Source organism: Eurosta solidaginis, chromosome 5 (genome assembly GCF_040869045.1).
Source record: "Eurosta solidaginis isolate ZX-2024a chromosome 5, ASM4086904v1, whole genome shotgun sequence".
Classification (NCBI taxonomy): Eukaryota; Metazoa; Arthropoda; class Insecta; order Diptera; family Tephritidae; genus Eurosta; species Eurosta solidaginis.
This window is the reverse complement of record NC_090323.1, coordinates 128,198,523-128,215,739: the sequence shown is the minus strand read 5'-3', so window position 1 is coordinate 128,215,739 and position 17,217 is coordinate 128,198,523. Positions and strand designations below refer to the sequence as shown.

At 34.8% G+C, this 17,217-nt stretch overlaps 2 protein-coding genes across 2 annotated transcripts; both read right to left on the bottom strand.

The window, feature by feature from the left end:
- Positions 1-279: 279 nt before the first annotated feature.
- On the bottom strand, positions 280-1,713 carry LOC137254279 (putative nuclease HARBI1). The gene is made up of 4 exons (XM_067791959.1): positions 1,672-1,713; positions 1,347-1,490; positions 866-1,292; positions 280-804 (listed from the first exon to the last, which is right to left on the bottom strand). The coding sequence occupies exons 2-4, from the start codon at positions 1,463-1,465 to the stop codon at positions 280-282; spliced, it is 1,071 nt and encodes a 356-aa protein (XP_067648060.1). The 5' UTR covers positions 1,466-1,490; positions 1,672-1,713.
- A 5,063-nt stretch (positions 1,714-6,776) lies between these two features.
- Positions 6,777-11,784, bottom strand: LOC137233591 (uncharacterized). The gene is made up of 4 exons (XM_067756703.1): positions 9,219-11,784; positions 8,908-9,120; positions 8,694-8,850; positions 6,777-8,631 (listed from the first exon to the last, which is right to left on the bottom strand). Exons 1-4 carry the CDS (start codon positions 10,077-10,079, stop codon positions 8,507-8,509), a joined length of 1,356 nt encoding a protein of 451 aa, XP_067612804.1. The 5' UTR covers positions 10,080-11,784; the 3' UTR covers positions 6,777-8,506.
- Positions 11,785-17,217: the final 5,433 nt, after the last annotated feature.

Genomic DNA, 17,217 nt, shown 5'->3' with positions numbered 1-17,217 from the left:
TGTGAAGCAGTAAAGGCAACGAGAGACACAATCTTGAAATGGAAAGACAGCGGCAAACGGAAAATGAGCTAAAACAAAAGGAAAATGAACTGACTGAACTTAAAATACATTTAAAATATAACAAAAGCGAAAACAATAATTAGATTCTTAATTTTTAATTTATGTAATGAAGTATCAAATTTTAATTTATTAACTGACACCTGAAATGTGATTAATTTTGTGTACCTGAAATGTGATTTTAATATAATAATTAAAGTATTTGCTTTGTGTTTTCTACTTTCACGAATTTCTATGAAGGTGACTGGCTATGTTTTCTCTAGTTAATGCAGCTTCGTCATAAAGTATAGAATCGTTAAATATTTCTTCGGCAAGAGCATCTTCCTGATTTTCTATGTCAACATCTACGATTTCCTGGACTTTGTAGTGTATACAAATGTTGTGTAAAGCACAACAAACATTAATTATTTGTACAACCTTTTCCGGTTGGTATTGAAGAGGACGAGCTAAACATCTAAATCGGCTTTTTAACACCCCTATAGTTCTTTCAACTATATTGCGTCCTGAACAATGTTTTTGGTTAAACGTATGCTCTGCTGTGTTAGCTTGTGGATTTCTGAACGGTGTTAGCAGAAATGGCTGAAGTGGATATCCGGAATCACCCACAAGCCAAGAACCACGTTCTCCATTCTCATAACGGCGTTGGAAGAAGTCATTTGCTTTACTTACACTCCATATCAAAGCATCGTGACTTAAACCAGGGTGACGACCATCAACACTTCTAATAACCATATTGTAATCAAATATCTGTAATAATTTACTTATTTAAATTATTTTATATTTTTAGATTTTATATTTGTATACTCACAATCATTGCATTCATGCTAAAATAACCCTTACGGTTATAAAATATGCTGTGATCTTTATTAGGTTTAGTTATTTGTATGTGCGTCCCGTCTATGCAGCCAATTACTCCAGGAATCCCAAAGTGTTGCTGAAAATGTTGCTTCGATTGAGTCAGTTCGCTTTCTGTCATTCGCAACTTAATCCACCGGGGACACAAGTATTTTTCTAAAATACGCAGCACTTCTTTTAACACCTTTGATACCGTGCTTCGCCCCATAGCGATGTAGCTATCCTTACCCACAGCTTTTTGGAAGCCACCTTCGGCTAAAAATCGCAATGTTGCAGCCATTTGCCGTGTCGTTGGAAGCGAAGTGTGCTTTATATGTGGCGCAGCAATATTTAAGAGCATAATGAATGCTTCTTTGCTAACACGATAGCTGGACACGAAACTATGAGAATCACTATGTAAAAAGCAGAATACACCGCATGCCCTACAAACTTACGCAGATTCCGGCACATCTAATGGATTTGAGTGGTCACGGAGTATCTTTCTATGAAGAGCTTCTTCTCCATTTCTCTCATTTTCCAAAATAATAAACCAAAGCGTTGTTATAGCACTCATTTTTTATTTTAAGTTTTATTTTTCCCTAAAATGTATTATTTTTTCTTTATCAATTGACAACTGTCAAATGCTAAGTTCATTTTAAGGGTGAATTTAAAACGAGCAAGAAAATGAATGAAAAACTCGGTTTGCAGAACACCAAATTTTAATTTCCTCGTTTTAGGTTTAATTTTCATATTCACTTTCACTCGAATTTCAGAACCTACCTGATTATTACGACATTTTTAACAAAACGATGTTACTGCTTCGGCGGTAAACTTGCGAGTGCTATTTCTTGCATGTTGCATACTTTTCTGCGCACATAATCATGGTTGCCATACCATGTTTTCATTTGGGACCAAAACTCATAGAGAAAAGAACCAAATCTCAAAATAAAGGACTAAATTTTTGTTTTTTTATTGTGATTCATTGTAAAATATAAAATTTTAGGATATTTCCATGGTTTTCTGTACAGCATTTTACTAAATATAGCGAATAGGAGACTTTGCTTTAATTTAAAAAATAAAGTATTCTTGTAGGTATTACATTTTCACATTTAAAGGATAAGTCTATGCCTTTCACCAACCAAACGTTTTGAACCTAGTTTGCTGACAAAGCTCTTAGTTCCAGCATTATGTTTTTGATTGATTAGTCAAAAACGGTTCAAAAACTTGCTTTCTGCTGTGGCACACTCAGTAAATCATGAATGAAACTAAGCAGTTCTTCGAAGCAGTTTTGTTAATGATATTTTTTAAACTTCATGCCAGTAAGTGTGAGTTTTGGGAAATCAAACGTCTTAAAAGTTTCAGCTATGCAATAACGGAACCTAATTTCATTTAATTAGGTACTAGAAATTAGTTTAGTGAAATTTGAGTCAAATCTCTTTTACATTTGCTTCAAAGTCAGAATATAAAAATACATTTTTTAGTCGCATTTCGTTGTACATTTATAAAGTTATCGCTTTCGAGAAGTATTTCTGCCCTACACCCCTACTCCCAGTAAAAATATTTCTTATTCCAAGCTATTTAGTTGTCAAGTATCTTGCGTGACTTAACACCACAATAGTCCTGGAATTCCTTTAATTCATTGAGCTGTGTCAAAGGGATTTAAATATCGACGAGCCAAAATAGAAGCAACGCTTTCAAAATTTTTACAAAGAAATTCTAGACGATTAAAAAAATGTTTTTGTCGGTGCAGTATCTGGTTAAGTTCATAATATGTAGAACATACTGTATGTTCACTTCTACTTTGCTAAAACTACTTTGTCCATTCAATAAAGCTTGCATGTAACTATGATCGTAGTACTTTTTTTTCTTTAATGTAATGGCGTCTTTGATTGAAGTTTCTGCTTCATTGTTCCAATTGTACTATGAGAGAGAGTATTTCATTACTCTTGATGTACCTACTTTTCACTGTACAATATTTTCTGCTGTCAGAGAGGTAAGAGCTAAAGGGCTCTACCGAGTGTGGTACTGAACGCTTTGTTATGGCTGAATAGAGGTTTCACTCAAGTGTAAGAAACAAACTGATACACAAAATGATATGAAACAATCTAGTAGTCCATGAGATAGTGATTGAGAAAATTATAAAATGGTGTCAGCCATTTTCATTACTTGAAATAACGTGAAGTCAAACAGAGCGTTCAGGAACTCACTGCGCACATCAGCAATTGTGAAATAATTTTATTTAAATAAAAAAATGTCGTGTGAGGAAAATTCTATTAATAAAGTAAATTACAATGTGAATGGTGAGCTTTCCCCGACATCAGAGGCAGGACGGATCCCGCCTGAAGAAACCTCAAATGAATGTTGGCGCGCGCTCCTGGAGTCGCGAAATCGAAACTCCCAGGAGTTAATTAGAGCAATTCACAAACCTACTACTATAGAAACAAAAGTTATCTCGTTGCCGAAGTTTAATCCAGATTGTCCTGGCGCTGACCCAATTTCGTGGTGCACTACAGTCGACATGATTTTTGCGGAAAATTCATTAGTGGGTAGTGCGCTAATCATATCCTTAAGTAAGGCTTTAGAAGGAGGTGCTTCGCAGTGGTTGTCACAAGTTTGCTTTGCTGGCATAACGTGGCAGCAATTTAAAGACTTGTTCGTGTAGCGGTTCGTGGGTGTTGAGACTCCAGCGGCCGCATTGACACACATTTTGAATGGTCGTCCGAGTGATGGTGAATGCCTTTCTCTGTATGGAAGTCGATTGGTAACTTCCCATGTGTCAAGATAGAAGTCAATGAACATTGAGGAGACGTGTCTGTCGTTCTTGCGCACACTGCACAGTTTGATAAGAGATTACAGCGTTGGCTTTTCATAACTGATATGAAAACTAGAAATGAGCTTCAGCAAAACCTTAAAGCATTAGCCTTCGGAAAGCGAAAGGAATCGTCTACTTTTGCTGGTTCTACGTATCCTGAAAATAAGAAATCAAGTTTGTCAACAGTTGTAAAATGTTATTACTGTGGTAAAACGGGTAACAAAATTGCTGATTGCCGTTTGAAAAAAAATAATGTAAGCCACACTTCAAGAGGAAATCAATTGCAGAGCAGTTCATCGCTGGAAAGAAAACGGCCAACGCTTACATTCTTCAAATGCGGTGAGGCTGGTCATGTAGCGACTGTGTGTCCGAAGGGTAGCAGCACATCTTTGAGTGGCAAAAAGGAGAACTCGTACGGGAAGAAGGTGACTTATGTGCAGTAGCTGAGCCAAAAGGTATGCTGTTTCAGTGTGGTGCGTCGTATCCATTTTATTTTGATTCTGGGGCTGAATGTTCGCTTTTAAAAGAGTCTGTATCGAAAAAAATTTGTGGATAAAAGAATAAATAATGTTGTGTTGAAAGGTATCGGTAATGCCACTGTTTGTAGCACACTACAAATTTTATGGGATGTTGTAATCGGTGGACATGCCTTAGAAGTTTTATTTCATGAAGTTTTAGACTGCCATTTAACGTACGATATAATAATTGGTCGTGAAATTCTGAGTCAAGGTTTCGGAGTTGCCATGTCGGTTGATAACTTTGATATTTTTATTTCGAAGAGCGTAAATACGTGTTCGGTATCCGACTATTACAAGGATCTTATAAATAAAGACGCAGAGCTAAATGAGTCTGATAAAGAGTGTTTGTTGCAAATTTTAAAAGAATTTACAAATTGTTTTATTGATAGAATTCCGCGAACTCGGGCTAATACTGGTCAGTTAGAGATACGGTTGGTTGATCCAAATAAAACTGTACATTAACGACCCTATAGACTAATCTCTGAAGAAAAAGAAACTGTGCGAAATAAAATAAGTGAGCTTATAAAGTTTAATATTATTAGGCCAAGCTGTTCACCTTTTGCAAGTCCGAAGTTTCTTGTCAAGAAAAAGAATGGTAATGATCGCCTCTGTGTGGACTATCGCGAGCTGAATGCTAATACTGTGTCGGACAAATATCCACTACCACTTTTTTCCGATCAGATAGCTAGACTACGGGGTGCAAAATTTTTTGTTGCCTTGACATGGCAAGTGGGTTTCATCAGATTCCCATACATCCTGATTCCATAGAGCGCACAGCATTCGTTACACCAGAAGCCCAGTACGAATATTTGGCAACGCCATTTGGCCTAGAGAATGTGTCATCAGTGTTTCAACGCGCTGTTATGGTAGCATTAGGCGAACTTGCTCATTTGTTTGTTATCGTGTATATGGATGATGTCATGGTAGTTGCTAAAACAAAAGAAGAAGCTCTGGAAAGATTGAAAATAGTTTTAGATGTTCTCACCGAAGCAGCTTTTTCATTTAATATAACAAAAGGTTCCTTTTTAAAGACCAGTGTTGAATATCTTGACTACGAAATAAAGGCAGGTGAAAGGCAATCTGTTACACAGCTAAAGCAGTTCATAGGGTTGGCATCGTATTTCCGACAATTCATTCCTAAATTTTCACAAGTGATAAAACCTTTATATTTGCTTACCTCTGCTAAACATAGTTTTGTCTGGTCAACTGAAAATGAGCAGGTACGACAGAACATCATTTCAATTCTAACGAATAAATCAGTTTTAGCTATATAACTGCCGCGCAACGCACAAATTTGCTTGATGGTTACCATAGCAACGGGTAGTTGTGTGCGTATCGGGCGATGTCGTGCTCACACGTATTTGTTGTCAGCTTCGCGTTGATGAAAATCAAAATTTTTAGATTTTTTCGCTTGACAGCTGGTCTATTTGATCGTGGCCGACGTGGTTCACAAGCATTAATGTGTTAGTTTTGTGAGAACGTGCAATGAGCAACTTCGCGAAGAAAGATTTTACGTTGCGGTTTATTGAGACCTACGAATACTTATCAGCATTGTGGAATATAAAGTGTGAAGCATATTCCAACCGTGATGAAAAAAATAAGTATTATGATATTTTTTCATCCACAATTTTTATTTTTTTTTTTATTTTCTTTCTTTTTTTCCGCCAAAACAACTGCAGTACAAGCAATAAAAAATCGTCATCCGATGACATGTTTACGTCCGCATTAGTGATGGAACGATATTTCGCTATTGGTGATTGCATCGCCGCTATTGTCAAATCGCTAATAGCTATACCCAGCAAAAATGTGCCCGTAAATTGACTAGGAAAATGACTAACAGCTGTGTCGATGGAACACGTAAATCGTTAAGTAGCTTTTGTACAGGGCAGCGGTAACTTTCGTGACCAGTCCATTTCGTCGTACCTATTTATGTGATTGTCCATACTGCTCACACATATACGGTTTTAGGTTATCGAAATGTAAACAAACTATAGTGCTGTACTGTTCTTACATTCACGTTCTGGCAATCATTTTTTGAGTTATATACCTGTAACTTTACGAGTATTTTTACGTTAATATGACCGTCATTTGACTAGTGTTATGACCGTTTTTTTACTTGGATTATACTGCTATATAAATAAAATATTTCTTTAATTCAAATCTATTAACATTTCTTTTATTAAACATTTTTACAATATATTACATTATTTATAATAGTTGTAAATTATTAACTATAAGTCTTAAGGAATAGTTTTTCAGTCTTGTTGGTGACCCATAAATACAAATTTTATTGTATGCGATTGTATGCGATTGTATGCATACAAAGTTAAGGGAAACTTAAATAAATTAATTAATGATATAGAAAACAAAAGAAAAGAACTAACAGAACTATTTGTTGCAGTAAACCATCAAATCGTGAGTAGGCAATTCACAATTTGGGTAAGTTGACTTGTAATTCGCCAATTTTAATGCTATAACTTTTTTATTTTAGTTCAGAAAGCTGCAATTGAGGTTCGAAAGTTACAATTGAAGTTCAAAAATTTCCATTCAAGTTCAGAAAATTAAATTCAAGCTCAGAATTTCAATTTGTAGTTCAGAAAATTAAAATTGAAGTTCAGAATTTCTGTTTGTAGTTCAGAAAATTATAATTGAACTTAAATTGTTATTTTCTGAACTTCAGTTGTAATTTGCTGAACTGCAGTTGAAATTCCTGAGCTTCAATTATAATTTACTGAACTTCTATTGAAAATTGTGAACTTCAATTGTAATTATTTGAACTTCAATTGAAATTTCCGAGCTTTCAGAACTTCAATTGCAACTTTCAAATTTTTTTTACATAAAATGAACAATTTAACATTTTATTGACAGTTAAATTGGTGAATTGCCTACCAGTGGTTTGAAACCACTTACATTCGTATTGGCGCTTCTCTATATCATTAATATAACAATATCTTTTTAATAATTCAATTAATACACAAATATAAATTTTTTCCCTTTACTTTTTAGAACTGTGTACAAAAATATGTAATTTTACATATCACAACCTAAACCAAAAAGTATTTCAACTCATAATCAGAGAAGATTTGTGTTGAATGTTGATTTATACCACGAAAATAACAAAATTGGTAACAAAACCGGGTTAAACGATAACGTTAACTACCAAAAAAAAAGTTATTTCACGATGCTTTCATGGATCGATTTACACTTAAATACCGATCTGAAATTTTTTTAAGTTTTCATATTTTTTAGTTTAAAATGCGATATATGCATTCTGTGGCATAATTTTAGATTGAATGTACTTCATGCAATTTTCTTTCTTCGTGATTTTGCAATAATAAACGTAGGTACTCATAGTAATTTTTTGTTTTGAATTATGTGATTACAATATTTATAAGGACTATTTAGTTGATGGTATTGGTACTGTCAGTTAAATTCATCAGCAATTATTTATATTCAAAATATGTTTTTGTTATACATCTATTTTATAAATTTTGGTTAAAAATTATTGACAAATTCGTTGCAATTAGATTGCTTTAAAAATCTTTGCAAACTTTGTGCGATTGTTGAATATTCAGGCAGGTTCTGAAATTCGAGTATTATTTTAATTAGAGCATAAAAAGCTTAGTAACGTAGGAAAAAACTTATAATTATTTCAGTTAAGTTCATCACAAATATTTATATTCAAAATACTTTTTTCTTATACATCTAGTTTATAAATTTTTGGTTAAAAATTATTGACAAATTCGTTGCAATTAAATTGCTTTAAAATTCTTTGCAAACTTTGTGCGATTGTTGAATATTATTTTAATTAGAGCATAAAAAGCTTAGTAACGTAGGAAAAAACTTAGAATTATTTCAGTTAAGTTCATCACAAATATTTATATTCAAAATACTTTTTTCTTATACATCTAGTTTATAAATTTTTGGTTAAAAATTATTGACAAATTCGTTGCAATTAAATTGCTTTAAAATTCTTTGCAAACTTTGTGCGATTGTTGAATATTATTTTAATTAGAGCATAAAAAGCTTAGTAACGTAGGAAAAACTTAGAATTATTTCAGTTAAGTTCATCACAAATATTTATAGTCAAAATACTTTTTTGTTATACATTGCATTTAAATTGCTTTAAGAATCTTCGCAAACTTTGTGCGATTGTTGAATATTATTTTAATAAGAGCATAAAAAGCTTAGAATAGGAACGTAGGAAAAAAAGAATTATTAGGTTCTTATATAATTTTTAATCAAGATTATTTCAGTGTGTCTTGTTCGTTTGTTGTAGGTAGGTTTATGCTGTTTCAGAGCTGGATTTATGGGTCAGATACCGCCTTTGTTTATGCCAATTGTGGCTCAGCGTTAAACACCGTCTCATGCTGTCTTCGAAGTCGATCCTGCCTTGCAGTTTGAAAACGTCTAAATTAATAGGAATGGACAATGTTAGTAATAACATTTTAAAACTATTTAAATTACACTACCAAAAAGTACGCTGTTCACGAGTTTCAGTTTAGATAAAGATCGTTTGCCCTGTACTCCGTCCCAGTTAAAATTGAAAAGAACGTTGTCAGAGAAAAGTTTTTTCATTACTCCAATAATGTCTAATGATGCACCTTGCAGCATAAAGATATATGATTTCTAAATGAAAACCACCAATTTAAGTTATGAAACACAATTAAAAATATTCAAAAATACCATTGATTCTTGATAATCATCTGAGTCCAACTTTTTCTCAATGTCATAAACTGAATCCAGCGACGTTAGTGGCATAACGATAGAGAGCTCGGTGTGAGTATCATTTTCCGTTTCTCCGCTGATACGGCATACTATTTTGTGCGTTTTCTTAATCAGAACTTTTGAGTCACGCATGACCTTATAGATAGCCATGACTTCTGCCAATTCTGGAAGCTGAAATGATAGCATAAATAATAATTAAAGAGAATCAAGGTATTGCGGCTACAATTGCTAGGGTTTCACAAATAACAGTTCAATATTTCACTACGCACCTTTTCTTCAATCTTAGTCAATCTAAATTCCAGGTCGATATGCTTCTGTAATATTGTTTGTAGTATTGCCATTATATTTTCGTTTGTTGTAGGGAATGTCCCTTCGTTGGTTAAGGAAGTAGCCGCATTATTCAAAACGGTACTCGTTGTATTTAAGGAAGAGTGAAAGGACGCGCTGTGTTGTGCTACATCGATGAAATCGGCGTTTGCTGAATCGGAATTGGAGGGAAGTAAATCAATCAATTTGTTGTGTTTTTGGTTGGTACTAGAGCTGGACGAATTATTGAAATTGTTGTTTATAGCTTTTGAGCTAGATGGAAACGGTTCGCTGTGTAGTGCTACATCGACCAAATGCGCATTTGTTGCATTGAAGCCCTTTGACAAGTAAAACTTTCGGAATTTTGGCGTATATGGTTCGCTGGTTGTGGCGCTAGACGGATGACGGAGATTGGCGTTCTTTGCATATAATTTAGATGGAAACGGTTCGCTGCGTTGTGCTACATCCACGACATGGGGGTTTGTTGCAATATAATTCGAAGCAAATTCATCGACCAAATTGGCATTTACTTTGCCCTTCACCAGCTTTACCTTTTTAATTCTTAGTTGGTTGGCTGTAGAGCCAGACGAACTATGCAAATTGGCGTTATTTGCATACAATTGAGATGGAAACGGTTCGCTGTGTTGTGCTACATCCACGAAATAGGGGTCCGTTGCATTGGGAGCGGAGGGAAGTACATCTACCATACCCTTGAATGTTTGGTTGGTAGTAGAGCTGGAAATATTTAAAAAGGCGTTGCTTTTCCTATTCGAAGTAGAGGTATACATATCTATGTCTTCTTCAAATATGTCCTGGCTCGCCATTCTTTCTGATCATATGTTCTCCATGAAAAAAAAGAAATACAATTACGAGTAGCATTTATAGAAATTTGTTTGAAAATATATGAGGAGGTCCTCACTGTAGGGTTATTATTTTTATTTAACTTTGTGTTTAAGTTACTTTGAACTTTGTAATTTTTGAATTTTTACATCAAGAAGATATTATGTATGTGACTATTCATTTTAATAAAAAATAATAAAGCATACTACACTCGCCAAAACGTAACATTTCATTCATATGTGAATTCGAGTAAATTGATAAAGTTAATTTTACCATTGATGCCTTAGGAAAGCTTCTTACGAATATAATATATATATATATTTTCCAAAATAAACATTTTGGAAATGTTACGTTTTGGTGTGGACCTCCGCATGTCATCAAATTGGAGCAAGCGATAATATAAGAATATTAGTTAGAAAATTTGTGAAAAAGGTTATGAAGTAAGGGTATGAGAAGATATTTATTTTCAAAAGGAATACAAAAATACTTATGTTCAATATCTTCCCAGGAAATTTCAAGTCTCATTTCATCCAACCTACTTCCAACCAATATACCAAGGGCTGAAAGTGACTCAAGTGGTGCTTCGTAATAATTATCGACTTTAAGAAATGCGTTCGCTACTACCACGTCCTTTCCCGATTCGTTTATTGTTTCTATTATTTTTATTGGACCTGTCCCCTTACTAAAGAAATATGAATCCTTCTCTTTTTTTGGATCAATAATAAGAGAACCATATTTTGATGTTTTTTTTATTTCTAGGCATTTTCTCTCCTGAAGGCGAAAATAAAGTTGCTGCAAAATTTGATTGGGCTTTTTTATCAACTTTTTCAGGAATTGCATAAAATTTTCAAATTTGTATGCAGAGAATTGATCCAAAGTCCCATTATCTCTGGCACACGCAGGCAAATGCAACAAACAGTGGATGTTAAAGCTAATTAAATCGTCACCGTAAATTTCACCAAAGAGGTTGACAAACTCGTCTAACATTTCTTGTACAACATTGGTCTCGGTTTCGCAAAACGTTCCACAAGAAAGGATTCGTATGCTGGCATGTAAAAGAAGGAAATGATAATACAAATTATCATCAACGCAACCTTTTAAAACAAATATCCCAGAATAAAGTAAAAACTGTCTGTACTCTGTTGATTTCCAGTTTTTATTTTCTTCTAAATTTCTGCAAACTCTTCCGAATTCTGAAGGGACGTAGGAAGATATATAGTCAAACCTTGTATTCATTTCAGCAATGTTTCCCTTTGTCACGCCTAGATCAACAAGATGCATTGGATCTAGGGGGAATTGGGATACCATACGAAAGTTTGCTGCCTCAAGCACACTTTGTTGTTGTAAGTTATGGTGTTCCTTGTCAAGTCGGTTCTTAAAGGATAAGTCGGTTCGCAACTCACATATCTGTTTTGAGAATGACAATCTTGTTCCTATACGTTCTCCCACCTGGCAACACTTAGGACAACTGTGTTTTCCGCTATGTCCTTGTACTCCAGAAATAAAAGCTCGTGCGGGTGAATCGCATATAAATAGATGAACATCAAACCGTTTCAAATCGGGGAATGAGCCTACTTTCAAGCCATTTGTCCTTAATAGACTAACTTCCTCCGCGAAGTCTTTCAAAAAACCGTTTGCGTTTGTTGGTTTTTGTTTTCCTGAAAAACACGCAATCAAAAAAGGACGCTCACTTGCATTACCGACAATTGATCCTAGAATCGGCCATAGCACTCTCTTCGAACTTTCAAATGGTTTGAGACCATCAATTCCCACATCTATTAATACTTGTGTAGCGTTTTTTAGACTAGGAAACAACCTTGACTCGAAGTAGGACTGAATGCCATAGTATGCAAACTCACCACCGAGAATATTCTGTACTTCCACACTATTTTTGGGTGTTTCAAGAATTGTCTGTGCCAACAGCGGCAGATTTTTCACCCCAATAATTAATAAGGTCCGAACGAGATCATTTAATGCTTCTTGGGTAATATTATGTCGCATGGCCCATGACTTTATATAATACAATTTTTCTGCTGTCGAATGTTCAGAAGGGATTAAATAAATCGCGCTTTTGTAGCAACATTCACATTTATGTATGTATATATTTTATCGATGACATTACAAAGCTATTAATTTTGTCTCCACTTTCTGCGTAGCCGACAATTTCTTAAATTCTTCATCTGAACGACGAGCTACTTGTTTGAAATTATATGCTGCCTGCAAATTATCTGTACAATTTACTTGTTTGAAATTATATGCTGCTTGCAAATTATCTGTACAATTTATGCATATAATTTTTGGAAGATTATCAATTGATGTTGCGTGCAACTATGGTAAACGGAATGGCTGATTCGCAGAAAATTTTTGTGACGTATTTGAGGGTACATAGCATGTAAGAAAAGGCAAGCATATATGTATCGGGCATTTCAATTAGGCCATCTCATTCTGCCATACTAACAATTGTGGAACAATGTGGGATATTTTGTTGTTGGTCGCCATCTTTGGTCACTAGATTTTTGCTGGGTAGCTATTGCAGTCCAAAAATATCAGTGATTGGCGATTTTCCTTCATTCGATTCTTTTGAATGGCAATCACCTCTGGCAGAATATCGCCAATAGCGATTATAGCGATTGGCGATTTTCCTTCAGCATGAAATTCTAATACTAATATTGATAGCGGGGATGCAATCATCGATAGTGAAATATCGTTCATCTCTACTCATCTGTGTGCTTTGCTTTCCGACTGAGTAAAAAAGTTTATTGGCGACAAAAAGAAATAATTTTCTCGAAAATTGGAAAAAATATACTTTTACAAAAGTTTGCCACCTATTATCGAAAAATGGGGATAGTTATCTTAAGAACTGCACAACGAAAAAATTTCTCGTCAACAGATAGTGGTAAATAAGGGCGAAAAAAGTATGCTTTTTGTGCAGAGAAATTGTGGAAACGGCGAACGGAACAAAGCAAACTTGTTCAACAACAATTTCGACGACGAAGTGATGTGCAATAATTGCAAAAAATGGTTTTGCAATGGGCGTGGAAGCACATCTGGATCCCAAATTGTTAAACTTTCGGTGAGGGCTAAACATAGGGAAGTCACCCTACATTCTGAAGGTCCACTTCGAGAAAAAGTACTAAAATTTTACTCGTGTTGCATACGTAATGTATATGAATTGGGATCAAGAACAATGGAAGCCACTTTTAACTGATCGTTCGTTTTTGCCATGGTTGGTTAAGGTGCCTACCGAGCAAGAGCAGTGGCGTGCACGACAAATATCAGCAGCACAAATAAACAAATTAGAGGAATTATGGAAGGAAAATATCGATGCAACATTGCAGGATTTAGAGAAGCCAGGTATAGACACTGAACCATCACAAGTGCTATTGCGTTATGAAGATAGTTATCAATATGAGATAGTTTTTGGTCCACTTGTGCGCCTAGAAACAGAGTACGATAAACATTTAAAAGAATCGCAAACACAGGAGGGTATAGAAATAAGATGGGACGTTGGCCTAAACAAAGAAACAATAGCATATATTACGCTTGCTCAAACTGATTCGGACATGAAACTAATGCTTGTGTTATTCATAAGTTAATACTTCTAGGCTGTAGCCGTTAACAGTTTTATAAAATGTGTGTTTTTGATGTAAAAATAAAAGAATTATAGATACATATATCACTCGTCTTATTGTAAACAGATTAACTCAAAATTTAAGTTTTTTGGGAGAATGCAATTCAAGCTTTGTCATATGGTTTGTATATGGTTGAATTCTCCGGCTAATTTCTAGGGCACTGAAGTGGGTGGCTAATTTTCTGCTAAAGAATATTTTTATAATAGTTTGAAGAATTTTCTATATTTTTCCTCTGTATTTTTCATTAAAAATTGTTTTACTTTACTATACAAATATTATGCAGCCAAATACAACTTTCAGAATAAATTCATACGGAGTATTTCTGAATATATCGGTGTAGTATAATATAGTAAATAAATCATGTTTTTATGGTGTTACATATACAGATTTATTTCGGGTTGATTAATCTTACATTTAAAAATCAAAGCATTTTCAATTAACAAAATTTATAAAACAAAGATGCATAGACATCTATTCCAGCTAGTTTCATCTCATTGAGTATAATACGAGACTGAACATATTAGAATTTCACATTTCATCAGTTTACTATAAAAGGTACATATTTTCGTCTTTTTATTCCAATTTTGGTTCATATATTCTGTATACTAAATTAAATTAATGTATAACATTCAATCTAATCCGGTAAACAAACTTAAACATTCAACTTTTATAATCAAGTATACAAATAATTGCAGATTCGCTTATCAAAGATAAATGAAAGCGATCGCCATAGCTGTAAAAAATAGCCATATCTATATTCACTGATAGCTCAAAATCGCTATATCGACCATCATATCTTCTGTATAGAATCGCTTGTTAAAACAAAGCGATCGCTATAGCTATAAAAAATAGCCGTGATTCAAAAATAGCCATATCTATTTTCACTGATAGCTCAAAATAGCCATATCGTCCATCACTAGTCCGCATGCTACGAATTTTTAATACAAATGGGGCTTAATGCTTTCTGCTTGTGTGGTGGCCGGGCAAGCGACAATCACCCGATACGCACACAACTACCCGTTGCTATGGTAACCATCAATCAAATTTTGTGCGTTGCCCGGAAGCTTATTTGACCCTCAATTTCCAACAGAACTACATACTGAACTAGTTCTGAGGGCTATAGTGCAATTATATTGCACAAAATCGAAAATAAGCCTCATGTAGTTGAGTACTATAGCAAAAGAACGTCGCCAGCCGAATCCAAATATCATTCATATGAATTGAAAACATTAGCAGTTGTTAATTCAATAAAACATTTTCGCCATTATTTGCATGGCAGAAAATTTGTAGTATTCACAGGTTGTAATTCCTTAAAGGCGTATCGAAATAAAATTGAATTAATCCAGGAGTACACCGTTGGTGGGCCTATTTGCAGTCATTTGACTTTGATGTACAATATGGAGAAGGGAAACGTATGGCCCATGTAGACTTTCTCTCCCGTAACCCATTACCATCTGATCAAGCTAATGTTAAAACTTTAAAAAAGCGTATAAACTTGGCAGAAATCTCCGATGGCTGGCTTCTTGCAGAACAACAAATGGACCCAGAAATGGTTTCCCCTGTTTCAAAGTTGCGTAATAATGAGCTTGCCGAGGACGTGGCAAGAACATATGAGTTGCGCGCGAGAACCCTTTATCGGAAAATCCAAAGAAACGTGAATACGCAATGTTTACCCGTAGTACCTAGATCCTTTAGGTGGTCAGTGATTAATCATGTACATGAGTCCATTATGCACCTAGGCTGGGGGAAAACATAAATTTATGATTACTATTGGTTCGAAAATATGTTCTCAAGTTTGTAGATAATTGTATTACATGCAAATTGTCCAGGCCAGCGTCTGGTAAAATACAAGCAGAGCTTCATCCAATTCTCAAGGTTGGTATACCATGGCATACTATTCATATGGACATATCCGGCAAACTAAGTGGTAAAAATGATATGAAAGAGTATGTTATAGTTCAAATCGATACCTTTACCAAGTTTGTTTACTTACACCATACTATTAATATTGATGCAGTAAACTGCATTAAGGCTTTGAGGTCGTCAATGTCTGTTTTTGGGGTACCTACGCGTGTTGTTGCTGACCAGGGAAGATGTTTTGCAAGCAAGGACTTTCATGACTTTTGTTCTTCACAGAAAATAGAGTTACCCTTAATAGCAACTGGTGCAAGTCGCGCAAATGGACAAGTTGAACGTGTCATGAGTACTTTGAAAAGTCTCCTGACCGCAGTCGAAACCAGTAAACGTTCTTGGCAAGATGCATTAGAAGAAATACAATTGACTTTGAATTGCACGTCCAATCGTGTGATTAAGGCAAGTCCTTTAGAGTTGCTTATTGGAAAAAATGAACGTCCGTTTGGTTTAATTCCAATTAGCAATGAGGAACAAAATGTAAACGTTTCTTCTTTAAGAACTCAGGCTATGGATAACATTGAACGATAAATCTAGATTCGATAAGAACAAGACCAAAATTGTAAAACATAATTTCGGTGATTACGTATTGTTAAAAAATGAAGAGCGACACCAAACGAAATTAGATCCTAAGTTCAGAGCTCCATTATTGGTTGCAGAGGTATAAGATGGAGAGAGGTATGTACTGAAATCATTAACAAATAAAAGGACGTACAAGTACTCCCACGAGCATTTAAGGAAGATGCCAGAAGGACAGGTTACCACAGAGTTGTCTGGTGAACTTAGTACTGTTAAAGTGTTGATAAAGAAAACGTTGGAAGAGACGTCCATGCAAGGTAAAGACAGTAGATCGCACCACAGTCACTATATTGCAAGCTCAAGTGCGAACACAATTGTTTGATCATGGCGGGTGGTGCAGTTAATGTTGTGGCGGGGGTCTATTAATACTGTTAATATAAAAGATATACGCTGTTACTTCAAGATGTATAAGCAGCTTTAACTGGGAATTACTAAGTGAAGTTTTAACACAAGCCTGTGGTAACTATTGCTTGAGCATAGCTAATATACAAAAAAAATTACAGAACATCCTGTCGGAAGTCTATACCTTGACACTAAATATGTGGAAACCTGAATTTATTTATTTATTTTGATGTCTCATGTAAAAAAAAAAATATTTTGTTGTAATAAATTTGGAAACCACGCAAATTGTAACATCCAGTCTTTAATTTTTAGACAACCACGAGGACGTGGGATCATCAGGAAGGCCGTGTCGGTGCAATATCTGATTTAGTTCATAATATGTAGAACATACTGTATGTTCACTTCTACTTTGCTAAAACTACTTTGTCCATTCAATAAAGTTTCCATGTAACTATGATCGTAGTAGATTTTTTGCTTTAATGTAATGGCGTCTTTGATTGAAGTTTCTGCTTCATTGTTCCAATTGTACTATGAGAGAAAGTATTTCATTACTCTTGATGTACCTACTTTCCACTGTACAATATTTTCTGCTGCCAGCGGGGTAAGAGCTAAAGGGCTCTACCGAGTGTGGTCCTGAACGCTTTGTTATGGCTGAATA

Bases quoted from the DNA above. Each gene is read 5' to 3' on its own strand.
- LOC137254279 (XM_067791959.1), bottom strand. From the start codon at position 1,465: ATGAGTGCTATAACAACGCTTTGGTTTATTATTTTGGAAAATGAGAGA. The intron at 1,293-1,346 runs GTAAGTTTGTAG...TGATTCTCATAG, and splicing joins TTAGATGTGCCGGAATCTGC to TTTCGTGTCCAGCTATCGTG. The intron at 805-865 runs GTGAGTATACAA...AAATTATTACAG, and splicing joins TTAGCATGAATGCAATGATT to ATATTTGATTACAATATGGT.
- LOC137233591 (XM_067756703.1), bottom strand. From the start codon at position 10,079: ATGGCGAGCCAGGACATATTTGAAGAAGACATAGATATGTATACCTCT. The intron at 9,121-9,218 runs GTGCGTAGTGAA...CTATCATTTCAG, and splicing joins TGACTAAGATTGAAGAAAAG to CTTCCAGAATTGGCAGAAGT. The intron at 8,632-8,693 runs GTAGTGTAATTT...CTATTAATTTAG, and splicing joins CGTGAACAGCGTACTTTTTG to ACGTTTTCAAACTGCAAGGC.